Source organism: Convolutriloba macropyga, chromosome 11 (genome assembly GCF_964194025.1).
Source record: "Convolutriloba macropyga chromosome 11, txConMacr16.3, whole genome shotgun sequence".
Lineage (NCBI taxonomy): Eukaryota > Metazoa > Xenacoelomorpha > Acoela > Convolutidae > Convolutriloba > Convolutriloba macropyga.
Genome location: NC_134478.1, coordinates 25588887 through 25604034, shown reverse-complemented (window position 1 = coordinate 25604034; position 15148 = coordinate 25588887). Strand labels below are relative to the sequence as shown.

General features: G+C 33.1%; 1 protein-coding gene across 5 annotated transcripts in view; it reads left to right on the top strand.

Annotated features, from left to right (window-relative positions):
* LOC142349674 (uncharacterized) overlaps window positions 1–15148 on the top strand; it is a 110271-nt gene that overhangs the window by 28991 nt on the left and 66132 nt on the right. For all 5 annotated transcript variants that reach the window (XR_012760843.1, XR_012760842.1, XR_012760841.1 and 2 more), the window contains exon 5: window positions 6803–7011. Coding sequence is in view for 1 of the 5 variants with exons in the window: in XM_075401398.1 (XP_075257513.1) it covers window positions 6803–7011 (209 nt within the window). In the remaining 4 variants the exon portion in view is untranslated. The remainder of the gene's footprint in view (window positions 1–6802; window positions 7012–15148) is intronic.

Below are 15148 nucleotides of genomic sequence, written 5' to 3'. Positions count from 1 at the left end.
ATTCTTACTTTACTTATTTGGTTCAAGTGGTTTTTCTAAACCATATTAACAAATAACAACCTTTGGGAGCTCCATCTCAATCATATATTAGACTTTTGCCCTTGTTTTGGTAAAATGAATCTTTCACTTCTAATACTACCACTACTACTTCTATTACTACTACTACTTCTAAATTGAAGATGACAAGAATTAATTTCATGAATTAATTTCATGGTGTCATCTTTTTTTACTCTACTGAAATCATTTGTTTTCAATAAAGCCGTTTTTAAGTGAGTTTCGGTTTTTTTTTATTTTACCTTGTCCCTTGTTTGTATCACTTAAAGAAGTTAAGTTTGTTTTTGGCTGCTGCCTCGTTTGCTCTTTTTTTATAGGCGATCCCTTGGTTTTATTTTTAAGAATTACACGTTTTCTATCAAGTGTTTGCGGCCTAAAGTGACTACAATGGCGCTTGTTTTTACAAATTTTATTCGAGTTTTTTTACCCCTTTTTTGTTCGCCTTGCTTATTTTTCATTATTGGTTTTAATGTATTTGATAACCTTTATTTTCTAAATTTGGAATTGAGATTTTTTGATGGTTTTCATTCGTGTTTGTTTTAGTATATGCTCGTTGGCTATGAAAGAACGTTCCGGTTTGTGTTTCATCTAGTGTATACTGCTTTGTATAGCGAACGTTTTTCTTGTTAATGAGTCTGACTGTCAGGTCTTGAGTTTGTGTAGATGTTCTACCTGCGTCTGCTTGTCTCATATGCAATCAAGATTTTTTTTTTAAAATCTGGCTTGTATTTCTGGCTTGTATTTCTCAATTTGTGAAAAATTTTTGTAGTTTTTATTTAGTTCTTGGGATTTCAATTAAGACTTTTCCTTCGTTTGCTTTTACAGTTGTATTTGGGCGCTGTTTTTTATATAGATCTGTTCACACATTTTGCGTTTTTGAGGTCAAATTTGATTGGTGATTTTGATTACGCCAAAACAGGAATTCGAGCGAAAGAGCGAGTGTTTTTGTGAGGTTAATTTTTTCACTCCAATTTGAAAGTGGATTGAGAAAACGCTATTTCAACAAGTTTTCAGTTTTGAGTGCTAGTTTTTGACTTTTTTACTTATTTTTGGCTGTGCTGTTTTCTCTTTGTTGACATTTTTTCCGTTTTTTCATGTCAACGAGAAGTGAAATTAAAGTAGTGATTTCAATGGGTCCGAGGCGTGATTTTTTTCAAAATCCTTCAATGTGGAGTGAGAAGTTGGCTTTTTAACAAATTCAGTTTTTCACCTGGAATTTTCTCAAGTGCGTCAGTTTGGCTTCTGTTTTGTGTTTCTTCTCCTGAGTGCTAATGGAATGATGCATTTGTGTTCCAATTGCGCCTATTTGCAATTGCTTGGTGCTTGATGTAACAATGGGCGGCTATAGTTCGACAAGTTATAAGTTTGACATTATTTGCGGTCATTAAATATTAGTGAACATTTCGCGCACGTTTTTTAAATATTTTTTATGCCATACTTTGTATTATTAATAACAGGTCTTCGGGTCTTGGTGATTGTTAATCAGGCATTATTGAACCTATTTATTAGTGTGACACCATGGCTAGTGGTTTTCCTGACTTTGATACCAATTGTTCTCAAAAATTTTAGTTAATTGTGTATTCGTTGAATTTTGTTTTATCAATTAACGAATTATGGACAGGTCTCTTGGGCTTCTAATGAGGGAATAATTTGATTGGTTTAAAGTTTTCAGTTTTAAGCTTTTTTCTTTGACACAGCTTGCTTGCTTGTCTCTTTAATGTGTTTCAGTTTTGTTTTGTGTTATCAAATCCTTTTGAACGTTTTCGACTCGACGACTTCGAAATATTTGTTCACAAAAATGTCATTTCTTTCGAATAGCAGTTGTTTCTGAATTTAAATCATGCTTATTTATTTTAATTGAGACGAGAAGATTGATTTAATTCAATGGTTTCAGCTTTCGTTTTTTACTGTAAATTCATTTGTTTTCAGAAAAGTCGTATTTAAATGAGTTTTTTGTGTTTTTGTGGTTTTTATTTCAATGTCCCATGTTTGTACCACTTCGAAAAAAGTTTAGTTAGTTTTGGCTACTGCCTCGTTCGATTTTTTTGTTAGGCGATCCCTTGGTCTCATTTTTCATAACAATATTGCATGCTTTCTAATAGGTGATGACTTTGTGGTCTAAAGATTCGATGTTTAGTGTGAAAATGACTACAATGGCATTTTTACAGGTTTTATCGAAATTCAACAGTTTGTCATCTGTTGTCCTTTACTTTGTTTTTTATGCTACCATTGGTTTGATTGAATTTGATAACTTTAGTTTTCTAAAAAAAAGGTGGAAGTGAGTTTCTATATTGTTTTCATTCGTGTTTATTTTAGTATATATGATAATAGGACTTTTTTTGTTCCGTTTACATCTAGTATATGCTTTTTTTGTATTTCGAAGGTTCTTTAAATGAGGCTGATGGTCAGGTCTTGACTTTGTTAAATTGTTCTACCTGCGTCTGCATTTCTCATATGCAATGACGATAATTCTTGGATCCCAAATGTTCTGTAGTCGCTTGGCTTTTTTAAACTTGGATTTCTTAATGTTCCACACGCCAGTAATAAAAACCTATCATTTAAATACCCAAAGTTATTATTATCTCTAATTTTGTGTAACTATTTGTCGTTGTCTTTTTGCTGGTAGTTTTCAATTTGTAAAAAAGTTGGTGATTAATAGCCGCCCTCATCTTCACAGCCGGCTCTTATAGCGCTCCTATTTTTTTACTTCGTCGAACTTTTTTCGCTTTACCCATTTTGCCGCTTTTTCGACATTTTGCGTGAAATCTTTTTGACTTCTCTAGGCTAGTTTCACTCTTCTGTCATTCTGCTCCAAGTCCTTTTAAACAACAGCTGCTCAGCAAAGCATTTCAAAATGAAGAGTTAGTATAAAGAAATCAAAGTCAGAAATAGAAACGGGATAAAGACCATTTTTAGATGCCCGGTACTTGAACTTTGTTCCCATAATTTTTAGTTACTATCTATAATGCTTATTGGTTTTGATGTTAGACCCTGTAGCCTCTCACTGAAAGACAGGAGTATGTTCAATTATGAAATGAAAACAAAATAAATTGCACTTAAAAATGTTTTTATACAAAAATCAATTTTAGTTGATTTTTTCTTTTCTTTCAATCCCAATAGAGTTATGGAATTCAACGGCGGTTATTTTCCGGCAATCTACCGGGTATGTTTTTAAATTGCCCTTTAAGGATTTTTGAAACAATTGTTGGAAAGGTGAGTATTTATGCAAAATTTTTGCTTGAGCGTTGTTGCATTTTTGTTCTAGAACTTTATCTGACTTCTCAAGTGACTTTTTTACGCTTGTTTTCTTCATTTTTGAGTGATCTCAACTGCTCTTATTCTGAAATAAAATTTGTTGCAATTGTCGCACAAAGAAAGCGATTGTAAGATAGGGCATGATAGCCGAGTGGTTAACGCTGCTGTTGATAATTCTGGTTTGATATTGGTATTGATACTAGACCCTGTAGCCTCTCACTGAGAGACAGGAGTATGTTCAATGACGAAATAACATCAAAATAAATCGCGCTTAAAAATGTTTTTATACAAAAATCAGTTTTTGTTGATATTTTATTTTCTTTCAATCCCAATAGAGTTATGGGAATCAGCGGCGGCTATTTTCCGGCAATATGCCGGGTATGTTTTTCACCAGTCAACTTTGTCTGGTGATTTTGATCTCGCCAAAACAGGAAATTGAACGAAAACGCGAATGGTTTTGCGTTTTGAGTTTTTTTTCCAATTCTAAAGTGGAGAGAGAAAGCAGTATTATTTTGAAATTTACTTTTTGTTCACATTCGCTGATTTGACTCATTTTTTAAGTTTTTTATCGGAAATGTTTATAGCCGCACAGCGATAGCTGGGGTTATTATTGGCCTTCTCTTGCTTTTTTATTTCGTCGTCAAGATTTTTGTTGCGACCATAAGACGTCACAGCCACTTCAAATCTGATTTTTGTTCATTCGTTCATGCTCTTTCAACGGAAAGCTGGTAGCTCAGCTGGTAGGGTCTTTGTCTGGATTAGCAGATCTCTCGCTTTGTCATACTTTTTGCGTAGAAAGCACACCTTTATACCCCAGTTAATCTGTCGATGAAGGCGTTTTAGGTTTTCTGCAGATAAATTTTGAAAAAAGATTGCCGAAAATGATAAGTTTGAAAACACAAGTGATTTTAGAACAATGCGCGCGTTCAGGGGAACTTGATGTCTTATAAGTTAAATTGCTCTTATAGCATGAGCCATCTTTTTCAAGGTTTGTTACAACCATATGACGCCACAGCCACTTTTTGTTCATTCGTTCATGCAATTTCAACTGAATTGCATATGTGACGTCATTTTTCGCTCTTAGTGGAGCGAGTTCTTTGTTCATGCGCGTGATTAAATTTTTGGTCACACTTGACTTACCTCACTCTCAAAAATGACTTCCTCACATTGAAATTGACATTTATTTTCTTTAATTAAAAGAGGTACGGTCAAATGGGTGTGTGTTACTCTAAATGAAGGTCATTTGAGAGCAGCCTATAGAGGCAGCGAAAACTTATACAGATTTTTAATCAAAATATATCATATGAGCCTTCAATGAAAAGACGAATTTTTTTGGTCTGTCTTTTTTACTGTTTTTTTAGACTGCAGATCTGCGAAGCTATTGCGGCTTTTTTCTGACAACCTGCCAGCTATCTTCAAACGATTTTCAAAGGTGTTGCTAAGTCAATTCAGGGTCTAGTTCTTGAATTCAGTCAATGCAAATTCTTTGAAGTGTTACAGGATTTGTTCTGCTGTTACAATCCAAACTATTTGGATTGTATTGCATTCCTGTCTTTTTGCCGTCAGTGAGATGTCAAAGAAGAATGCTGATTTTAGTCACGCTGAAGTGGTAAAGGGAGTGAAAAAATCGAATATGTTTGAGGCCTGGTTTTTTCAAACTGCCTTGGGAGTGAGAAATTGGTGTTAGAACAAATTTTCGGGTTTGCGGGTTTTTCGTTTTTTTTTCCAGTTTTGCGTGTTTTTATTGTTACTTTGTTGTCTCCTCTGGTTTTCATTCATGACTGGTCTCATCCGTTGCTAAATATGCTTACATCATTGAAATTAATTGTTTCAGCTCGTAGCTTCTGCTTTCTGTGTGTTATACCCGTGTTCATTTTTAAAAAATTAATTGTTTTTTGAGTTTTGCATGTGTTTGTACTTTTTGCTGTCTTTTCACTTAATCTCAGTTATGAGAGGTCTCTTCGGTTAATAATGAAAAATTTGATTGAAAAATTTCTTTCGGTGTCTTTATACTGTTAATATTCAAAAATGTGTTAGTCCGCTTTTTAGTTTTTGTGAAAATTGGTTGTATTTGTGGTCTCTTATTTTTATCTCATTTATCACGGGTTTCATTGGTTTCTAATGCAAAAAAACCATCTAATTAGATGCCCAAGTTTAGAGAAATCGATTTTGGAATTCGACATTTCTTCTAAAAACTGAAAGTTGATTTTGCCTGGCGTTTTTTGTGTTTTTTTTGTGGTCCCGTCGCTCATTCTAATAAAAATACAGTCCTCATTGGCCTTGTAGTGCAGCTTGATCTTGGCTATTTTATTTCAATTTTTAACTTCGTTGACTGAGTTACCGTTTGTTTTCTTTTAAGTGAATTTTTGTATCTTGCCTTCTTTTGTTGTGTTGTCCGCTCATCGGCCATTAGTACTACTAAAAGTTTTCATAAGACTTTAAAGTTTTATGGTTCAAATTTCTGAAATGTAGTTTTGTTTTTATTTTACTTTTACTCTACTGATTTTCAAATTTTTTAAATGATTTCTTCCAATTTCTATAGGTCTGTCCTTTTTTGCTTTGTCTGCCTTTGATTCCCACTAGGTTGTTGTTTTGTGTACTCTTTTTAAGAATGCACAAGGTCAAGTTTTTCATGAGGTGTTAATATTTTTATTTTCTCTAAACATTAGATCATGAAAAACAATCTTTTCTAATTACTTCTATATTTTTTGTTTGTTTTGCGCATATAGGGTCATGGTTTTTTGCCTGTTTTAGTTTAATAATGCTGTAAAATTGTGAATTATCAGGTCATTTTTTGACTTCAATTCTTCGGATTGTAATTCAGGACATGTCCTGCTATGCTTCTTTTGCTTTACCTTTGTTCACAGCTTGAGAATTTTTTCGTTAATTTTTTTTTTACTTCTCTTGGATAGTTTCACTCTGCTAATTTTTCTTGAAGTGGTGTTCAGAAGCAGTTGTTCAGGATGTGAGACTAAAACAATCTAGGATTAGCAGAGTTAGTATCGAAAAGAGGGAAATTAAAATTAGAAACTGTATAAATCCGTAAATTTCAATTTTAGATGTGCGCTTAAGTCCTGGTTGAAAATAAAGCAACTTAGTTATTATTAGTTGCTCTCAAACAAAGTTTAGCAATTATAGTAGTCATCCGGTCTTTGTGATTGGTATTGATATTGCTTATTGGTATTGATTGTAGCCTCTGAATGCTTTCATTAAGAAATACGAGTTTGTCTAACTTCGAAATAAAGTCAAATTAGTTCAGACTTAAAAAAAATTTTATACTCTGTTAAGTTTTGTTTTTTTTCTGTTCTTTCATATATGGAATAATATGGAAACCAATGGCGGCTGTTCTCCGGCTATTTGTTGTTTCCGCGCGGCGCTATCATTTGTTTCAACTTGGAATAGGTCTTAAGGGGAAAATTATTCATATTTTATTGCTTCTATTGAGAGAAAACTCGCGAGTGGAAAGCAAGGTCTTTTAAAGTGTCCGTTTCAGAGAAAAGTTTGCCCCCTCGCAACCATCTGACGTGCGCATTTTGCGCAATGTGGCAAAAGTCGAGTTTGATTGTGTTGTGTCCCCGAAGAATGATCCGGAAGCGGTTGATGAAATTTTGGAAATTAATCACCCGTTTTATCAAGATCCCGGTGCTGGCTGGCGGACTCCTCTGAAAGAGATTCAACGCTGTGGAGTTGGTGATCAGACTTGTAAGATATAGTTTTTTGCCATTTATCTATATATGTACAGAATCGTTATTTAATAGGAAAATCGGAATTTTTCAAGGTTTTTAATTTGTCATTGTGTGATATAGAATAGTCAACTTATTTGCATGTTTTCGTCTAATCGATTCATCATAAAGAATAATTTAATACTTTCATGCTATGATTTCTGGGTAACATTTTTTGGTAATTTTGAAAATTAAGCAACTTAGTAACAAAGTTTGTAGCAATTATAGAAGTCATCCGGTCTTTGTGATTTTTTGCTTGACCGATTTTCCATCTTAACGCTTTTATAGCTGAGAAGCTGTAAGCTGCGTGTAGCTGTATTGCGGTGTTCGTGGTCTTTTACAATTCACAGCATTTGAATTGTATTGGGGCGCTGTCTTGTTACGACTCCAAGAGAAGTATTGGGAAGTGTCTCGAAGGGGTGTTATGGTTTTCTGTTTTTTTTTTGATAAGTGAGCGAACAAAGAAACCGGAAGCTTTTTTTGGTTTTAAGTTTTTTATGCTTTCTAATAGGTTATTGAAAACAAAACTAATAATATTGCGCTTGTTTTGATCCCCTTTATATAACGGGAATTTAATGCTAATTTGAAGGTTGTTCAACTGTTTTGCTGGATTTTCAGTCTAAATTTGTTTTTGGTAAATGAATTATAACCTCCTGCCTGTAGGCTCTATTTACTACAAAGGATACGAATTCTCTTTGCTTCAATTGTGTCTGTTTTTCTGAAATTTGACAACAAAAATTGAGCAATTTTTTCTCGTCAAATATTCTTCATCTCATTTTTTCTCCATCGAAAATAGAGATGAGTTCGGGAGGACAATTTCTACTTAGAGTCGTCTCCAAATAATTTTTGGCTGTTTTTAAGAGCAACTCACATAAGAGCTACGCATACAGAATTAGAACCCTTTTCTGACAAAAACGATTCTCAGGTTGTAGAAACAAACCTGTATCTTGTTCTTCTCAGTTTCTATTTCTATCCCAATGGAGGTTATCTGTCGTCCAGGAGGTTATTAAAGGAGGCCTATTTTAAAATTTTCCTAATTGCTGATGACATAAAACAATTTTTTCATTAATAGCCGCACAGCGATAGCTGGGGCTATTTTTGGCCTTCACTTGGTTTTTTTTATTTCGTCGTCATGATTTTTGTTTTCTTTGCAACAATTAAATTAAAATTATAACCATAGGGTTAAATACACCTGAAACAAAAAATATTTCAAATCATTCAAACAATAATAATATAATAAACATCAACAAATTTTTTAAAGAATCACATTATAAAATTTTCTTTCGATTGTTTTCTTCCTAAAAATAAAAATAACTTTTAAAAGCTCGTACGTTACTATTCAAAGGAATTTTTTCATGTTTTGAGAGCAAGAAATCATTCAACGTTTTCTTAAAAACGTTTTCATTTTTTGCCAACCGAAGCCAATGTGGTAACTTATTCCATTTTTGTACGCATTGACGAACAATCGAATTCATTCCAAAACTGGTTTTGGCATTTTGTCTAATTTTGGATTGTTTTGTTCGAGTATTTTGATAAAGACTCAGATACCTGTGAAAATTTTCAGAATTTTCTGGCCTAGGGATATTATAATGAAATTTGATTAGCGAAATTTTTGCTATTATTATCTCAGCTGGTAGGGTCTTTGTCTGGATTAGCAGATCTCTCGCTTTGTCATACTTTTTGCGTAGAAAGCATACCTTTATACCCCAGTTAATCTGTCGATTAAGGCGTTTTAGGTTTTTTGCAGATAAATTTTGAAAAAAGATTGCCGAAAATGATAAGTGTGAAAGCACAAGTGATTTTAGAAGAACAATGCGCGCGTTCAGGGGAACTTGATGTCTTATAAGGTAAATTGCACTTAAAGCATGAGCCATCTTTTTCAAGGTTTGTTACGACCATATGAAGCCACAGCCACTTTTTGTTCATTCGTTCATGCAATTTCAACTGAATTGCATATGTGACGTCATTTTTTTCTCTCAGTGGAGCGAGTTTTTTTGTTCATGCGCGTGATTAAATTTTTGGTCACACTTGACTTACCTCACTCTCAAAAATGACTTCCTCACATTGAAATTGACATTTGTTTTCTTTAATTAAAAGAGGTAAGGTCAAATGGGTGTGTGTTACTCTAAATGAAGGTCATTTGAGAGCAGCCTATAGAGGCAGCGAAAACTTATACAGATTTTTAATCAAAATATAACAGATCAGCCTTCAATGAAAAGATGAATTTTTTTGGTCTGTTTTTTACTGTTTTTTTAGACTGCCGATCTACGAATCTATTGCGGCTATTTTTTGACAATATGCCAGCTATGTTTACAAAGGTGGGCCCATTTAATTTGTTTTTAATTGCTCTTAAACGAAATTTGTAGCAATTATATTAGTCCTGTGGTCTTTTTTAATGCGATTTTTCCCCTTACTGGTTTTTCGTCTGACGCTCTTAATTTTTCATCCTGGAAAACGGGATAAATAGGTAGAGCCCGGAGGACATCAAATCGTCAATTGCCTCTCTTGGCTGTCTCGCTGCTCTCTTGGAGAGTTTCGCTGCTCTCTTGGTGTACAAATTGTCCAAACTGCTGACGGTGCAAAAGCGCTTTTTGTATGGTTTGGACCTCATCCTCTATGCGCCCTCTCTGTCTTTTGCACCCACCCTAATATTAGCCTCCCTAAGCCATAGTTGGCTACTGCCAACGCTATTAGTTGTTGGCTTGTTCTTTTTATAGCTGCGAAGCTGTAAGCTGTGCGGAGCTATATTGCGGTGCTCCTGTTTTTTTTACGACTCGAAGAGGAGTATTGGTTTTCTTAAGGTTTTTTTTTTTTACCGGAAGTACTATTCGTTCAGACGAAGTTTTGACCTAAAAGCGAAAGCGAGTAAAACTGCAGTGTGAACTAATTTTTTCTGAGCGAGAGAAGTTTTTTGATCATGCGCTGAGTTTAGTGAATGACTTTTTGATATTGAAAAGTAGTTTTTGACAATGGCACATATAGATAACCGTTTTTAGCCGTTTTTTCGTCTAAGTGGCCTAGTTTTTTTGCTTGTAATTTGGTTTTTTGTATAAATAATTTTTAATCGATGCTATGTTGAAATGTAAACCCCGGAAATTGATAGCACAGTATTTTGCATAGCCTGAAATTGCGTTTCAAATGCGAAATTGGCACATATTTCTTGATTTTTAAATTAATTTTTGACTTTTTTTTCTATTAATTTCTTCATTTTTGGATTTTTTTATCTGGTTTTTGTCAAAAATCAGTTAATATGGCAACTTCCCTTTGATAATTTATATACTCAATGCCTCTTTCTACCTCGATGTAATTTTGTTTCATAAAATTGTACATTTGCTAATCCGATTTTCGTAGTTTTTTTGCCAATTTTTTCAGTTTTTTGTTTGTATTTTGCTTTTAATTACTAGAAATAGTATTTTGGGGAACATGAGGGACTTTAATTTCGTTTCAATAAAAATGCAATCTTTTTTTGGTATTAAGTTTTTGAAAAAACAGAAATTTTTCAAATTTTTTTTCATAAATGCAGTCTTAAATATTTTTTGACCACTTTTTTGCAAAATGTTTCAATGTTTCGCATGTCTGAATTTTGCTTTTTCTTGTTTTATTCTCTTGAGCGAGTTGGATTTTTGTCTCGAATGACTCATTGTCTTTTCTATGTCTCGAATGCTGATAAATGAAATGTACTCGTTTTTCTTGATTTTTTTAAATTTGATTTTTAACTTTCAAAAATCAAGAATTGGTCTTTTTGTTACGGTGTTCCTTACATTGTGTCCATATTCTTCACATTCTCGTTTGTATCATTCTAGTTTTGTCCTGGCACCTACTTTTATATTCGTTTTATTGATTTTTTCAGTTGTTAAAAAATTGAATGAATTCAGCTTTTTCTTAGATCTTGATTTTTTCGTTTTGCAATTGATTTAATTCAAAATAAAGCAGTACTGGGAGTTTGCTAGAAAGTCTTTTCCAACATTTCTACTTATTCCTATTCATTGCAATTTTCTTCCGGGCTTGGTATTGTTTTTAGACAATTTTTTGCATTTGAATATTATTCTGTTGCTTTTGTTTTTCTATGATTAGTTTAATTTTTGAATTAGTATGAAATCATGTTGTCTAGCATATATACAACAAGGAAGAATCATGTTTTAATTTTGTCTTAATTGCCGTGATTAGAAATCTAATTGTAGTGGTTCTCTGATTCTTAAGTTTGAGCACTCTTTTTTGAATTATTTTGACTTTCCTGTCTCTTTTGAAAAGTTTTTTTCTGACGTTTGCTTTCGAGATCTGTTTGAGACTAGAATCAATAATTATCTGAGGGCAATTGATGGCCCTGTCAGCTTTGTCAGGCTATCAGCTTTTCGACCATCCTAAAAATTTCAGACTTTTTTAACGTTACCAAACGTTTTCAATAATAAAATTTTGCTGCATTTTCTTTCTCTTGGTGACAGTGGTTTAAATTTCACCGATTTTTAGATCAGACCCGGGGAGGTAATGAGTTAATGGTTTAATACAAAAGGTAATGGCTTCAGCTTTTTGTGAAGTTTTGGTGATTCGAGTCGCTTCCGGAATTCTTCCGACTATGTTTTTTTTTACAGGAAGTAGATTTGTTCACGCGGCATTTTGACCTAAAAGCGAAAGTGAGAAAAGCTGTCTTTGTGAACAGATTTTCGCTGAGCGAGAGAAGTTTTTTGATCATGCGCTGCGTTTAGTGAATGACGTTTTGACTTTGAAAAGTAGTTTTTGACTGAATTGCACATACAGATAACCGTTTTTAGCCGTTTTTTCGTCTAAGTGGCCCAATTTTTTTGCTTTTAATTTGGTTTCTTGTAGAAATAAATTTTATTCGATACTATATTAAAATGTCAACCTCGGAAATTGATACCACAGTGTTTTGCAGAGCCTGAAAATGCGTTTCAAGTTGAAAATTGACACATAATTCTTGTTTTTTTAGTTACTTTTAGCTTTTTTAATATTAATTTCTTCATTTTTGGATCTTTTAACCGTCTTTTTGTCAAAAATCAGTTAATATTGCAACTTCTCTTGGATAATTCCTATACTCAACGCTTCTATCTACCTCGATGTAATTTTGTTTCATAAAATTGTACATATGCTAATCCGATTTTGGTAGTTTTTATCCGATTTTCGTCAGTTTTTCGTTTGTATTTTGGTTGTAATTGGTAGAAGTAGTTTTTTTGTGCAACATGAGGGACTTTAATTTCGTTTCAATAAAATTTCATTCATTTTTTGGCATTAAAATTTGAAAAAACAGTTAAAACTTTTTCATAAATGCAGTCTTAACTTAAAAGTTCTTTGACCATTTTTTTGCAAAATGTTTCAATGTTTCGTATTCATGAATTCTGCTTTTTCCTGCTTTTTGTTCTCTTCAGGAGGATAGATCTTTGTATCGGATGACTAGTTATCTTTTCTATGTCTTGAATGCTGAACAATGAAATGTATTCGTTTTTCTTGAGTTTTTTAAATTGACTTTCAACTTTCAAAAATCAAGAATGACTTTTTGTTACGGTGTTCATTACATTGTGCCCATATTATTATTCTAGTTAGTATCATTTTAGTTTTGTCCTGGCACCTACATTTATTTTCAGTATATTGATTTTTTCAGCTGTAAAAAATTAAAGATTTCAGCTTTTTCTTAGATTTTCGTCATTTCTTTGGTTTGCAATTGATTTCATTCAACATAAGGCAGTACTGAGAGTTTGATAGCACGCTTTTTCCAAAATTTCCACTGCTGACTAATTACTACAGCTTTTTTCCGGCCTTGGTATTAATTAAAACGATTTTTTGCTTCTGAATATTCTGCTGCTTATGTCTTTTCTATGATCAATTTTATTTTTGATTTAGTATGAAATCATGTTGTCTAGCTTATGTACAAGAAGGAACAGGTGTATGTTGTTTTTTGTCTTAATCGCAGTGATTAGAAGTGTAATTATAGGTGTTCTGATTCTTGAATTTGAGCTTTCTTTTTTGAAAATATTAAAATTAGTTTCTAAGATTATTATCTGCCGTTTGCTTTCACTATCTTTTTTAGATTAGAATATTGAATTATTTGAGGGCTATTGATAACCTTGTCAGCTTTTTCAGACTATCAGATTTTCGACCACCTTAATTATTTTGGATTTTTTAACGTTACCAAACGTTTTCAATAATATAAAATTTTGCTGCATTTTGTTTCTCTTGTTGACAGTGGTTTAGGTTTCACCAATTTTTAGAGCAGACCTGGGGAGGTAGTGAGTTAATGGTTTAATACAAAAGGTAGTGGCTTCCGTTGCAATTACGGTTTTGTTAGTGAAGTTCTGACGCTTCGAGTCGCTTCCGGAATTCTTCCGGCTATGTCAGATTCTTGGGTTTGACAAACAGTTTAAAGTCAGTGTATCAGGTGTGTAAGTGTTTAATAACCGCTTCTCAGTCGGCTATTATAGCGCTCCTAGTTTTTACAATTCAAAGAATTTGAATTGTATTGGGGCGCTGTCTTTTTTTAAAGATCTGTTCACACATTTTCATGATTTTTGAAGTCAAAATGGAGTAGTGATTTTGGTCACGCCGAAACAGGAAGTGGATTGAAAAAGCGAGTGGTTTTGCGGCGTGAAATTTTTTCGCTCTAAATTTAAAGTAGAGTGAGAAAACTGTGTTTGAACAAAAATTAGCTTTCTCGCTAGTGGTTTTTTTATTCACATGCGGCAATTTCACTTTGATTTTAACTGTTTTTTCGATTTTTTGGATCGTTTTTTTTTCTAAATAGTTTTCCCAATCCATTCATAGTTCGTTCTAGGTCTAGTTTTCTGTTTAGTCAATGAAAATTCTTTGAATTCTACGTCAGGACTTGTCCTGCTATGTTTTTTTGTTTCGTCCTCCTACGCTCGTTTTTCGTTTTACATTTGTTCACACAGCAAAGCTGAAAAACTCAAATTTTCTGAATGACTTCTTCCTCTCACTAACGGCATTTGCGCGCGTGACGTCATTTCTCACTCGCTTTAGCAAAAGTTTTTAGGTTATTTGCGTGATTAGATTTTGATCATACGTGACTTACCTCACTCAATAAAATGACTTTCGCACTTTAAAACTTAAGTTTAATTTGAATTTGTTTAAGGTCAAAGGAACTCATATGTGCAGTAAAGGTCCCTAATAAGTAGCTTCTGCGCAATGAATTTTAACAAGCTTTATAAATTTATCGTTTATTTTTTTACATAGCTTTTTGAGCGGCGTCGGTAACTTTTTCAACTTATATCTATCTGTTTCTATATCTATAATACGGCACGCAAGTCTATTCTTTCGCAGCTATTCCGGCAATCTGCCGGCTATGTTTTCTTTATATGGGGTTCTGTTTTCTTTAATTTATTGGAGGGGGAGCTAAAGAACTTTGTTAAGTGGTTTGTAGGCCAATATAGCCCGATCCATCTTTTACGTTTGGATGCAAAAGTATCATTGGAAAGCTTTTGAAAATTAAGAACATTCATTGAAGGGACATTTTCTTTTCTCTGGTAAAGGGGCTCAATGTTTTCATCAAGCAGTCAGATTGCTATTTCATTCCAATTTTCCGAATAGTTTCCTTTTGTAAGTTTTCTAGATTATCATCGGTGTTTTTACTTAATTCTGATGAACAAAAAATGCAGATTCAGATTTTATCATATAAAAAATCACAATCAAAATTAACAGTGAAAGGAGCTTCTTATCGACAAAATTTTTACGAACTTATGATTAATATATGATTGTATGTAGTTTTGGATTTATTGTTTTTCATTTCATTAAAGATTGCCGAGCAAAATTGATGGGGCTATCAGTAGATCCAACCACCATCTAAAAACTACTTCTAGGTAACAGCAGCCAAAAAACTGCATAATTTTGAAGGAAAGTTACATGTTGCGGTTATGAAAACTCTTCCAAAGGGCAATTTTAACTTCAACTTCTGTTGGGCTTTTGGATAGAAACAACTACAGTGCCCTAGCATCTCTTTTTCATCCCTTTTAATTGCTTTTGATAGATTCAAAAAAAACAATTGACAACTAAAGGGCATAATCAAGAGTTTCAGATGATGTAGAGGTTTAAATAAGAATCATTAAAAGATTTTAAAAAATGAATTTACTGTTATTTTTTTTAATTCTCTATAT